We start from the raw sequence: 1,034 nt of genomic DNA on the forward strand, positions 1-1,034 counted from the left end.
ACTAGAGTCACAGGACTTTTGGGGACTTGAAAAGAAAGTCATAGATTATTCATCTTTGTCTCATAATTTCTAAAAAACAAAACAAAAAACAAACAAACAAACAAACAAAAAGAGGATTAAACCAATATCAAAAGACGTTGATGCAGAGGTTTTAAGTGATGATGTAGGGTTAGTTTTCTAGTAACAATGGCAGCGTAGCGTATCCTGCCTGCTCCTCAGTGGTGTAGAAGGAGAGATTTCCCACATACAAGGTGTGGCTCTGCTTCAGTAGCTTCTCCTGGTCATAGCGATTGCCCTAGAAACAAAAGTAGTAATAAAAATGTAAACAGGTAAGCATATTCAGAAAGCTAAAGAGACTAGCCAGTGTTAAAACATTGTGCACTAACGCGTAGTTAGCCATCATTCCGTTAGCTAACTTGATAAACGGTTGAGGCTAAAAGCCTCGTTTAATGGCGTTCCTTAAGAATATTCTCTCACTTACCTTAAAATGCTGGTCTCTGTACTGACTAATATCAATGTAAGAATCACTATTCAAAGCATTTAATATAACAGACATGGTAAAACAAATCGCAATTAGGCGGTCAGCAATTATCGAAGTTTGAGCATTGCGCTGATGTCGGAATTTCCTGTCCTTGTGTCCGTCCTTTAAAAAACTCCGGGTGGGTACTAACATCTACACAAGTCGAGTGGCACCCTCTGTCGGTATTATATTATTCTCTTCGTGTATTTCAGTTGATGTACGGTTCGTTTAACTTTAAAGGAGCAAATAAAAATAATTAAATTGGTCTGAAACACGTATATGTGTTGGAGCTCACACTTAAATTAAGAAAATGAAAAAGTAGGTCTATACTATAGGTTACTCAAATTAAAATAAACCAATAACACCACTTTTTCGAAGCCTAACAATTTTGAGACCTAAAAATTGAACTGCAGCTTTACTACACACAAAGGCACTCTTTCTCTTTTAACAGGTTTAATGGACACATTTAATCTAATGAAGTACTAATTTAAATGTAAAAATTATTTGTACTGTG

At 35.8% G+C, this 1,034-nt stretch overlaps 1 protein-coding gene across 1 annotated transcript; it reads right to left on the minus strand.

Moving 5' to 3' along the window:
• On the minus strand, positions 1 to 688 carry ncbp2 (nuclear cap binding protein subunit 2). Its single transcript, XM_020602895.1, has 3 exons — positions 482 to 688; positions 209 to 295; positions 1 to 69 (listed from the first exon to the last, which is right to left on the minus strand). Exons 1-3 carry the CDS (start codon positions 671 to 673, stop codon positions 61 to 63), a joined length of 288 nt encoding a protein of 95 aa, XP_020458551.1. The 5' UTR covers positions 674 to 688; the 3' UTR covers positions 1 to 60.
• Positions 689 to 1,034: the final 346 nt, after the last annotated feature.

The sequence above is a fragment of the Monopterus albus genome, unplaced genomic scaffold, assembly GCF_001952655.1.
Source record: "Monopterus albus unplaced genomic scaffold, M_albus_1.0 scaffold58.1, whole genome shotgun sequence".
In the NCBI taxonomy this organism is placed as follows: Eukaryota; Metazoa; Chordata; class Actinopteri; order Synbranchiformes; family Synbranchidae; genus Monopterus; species Monopterus albus.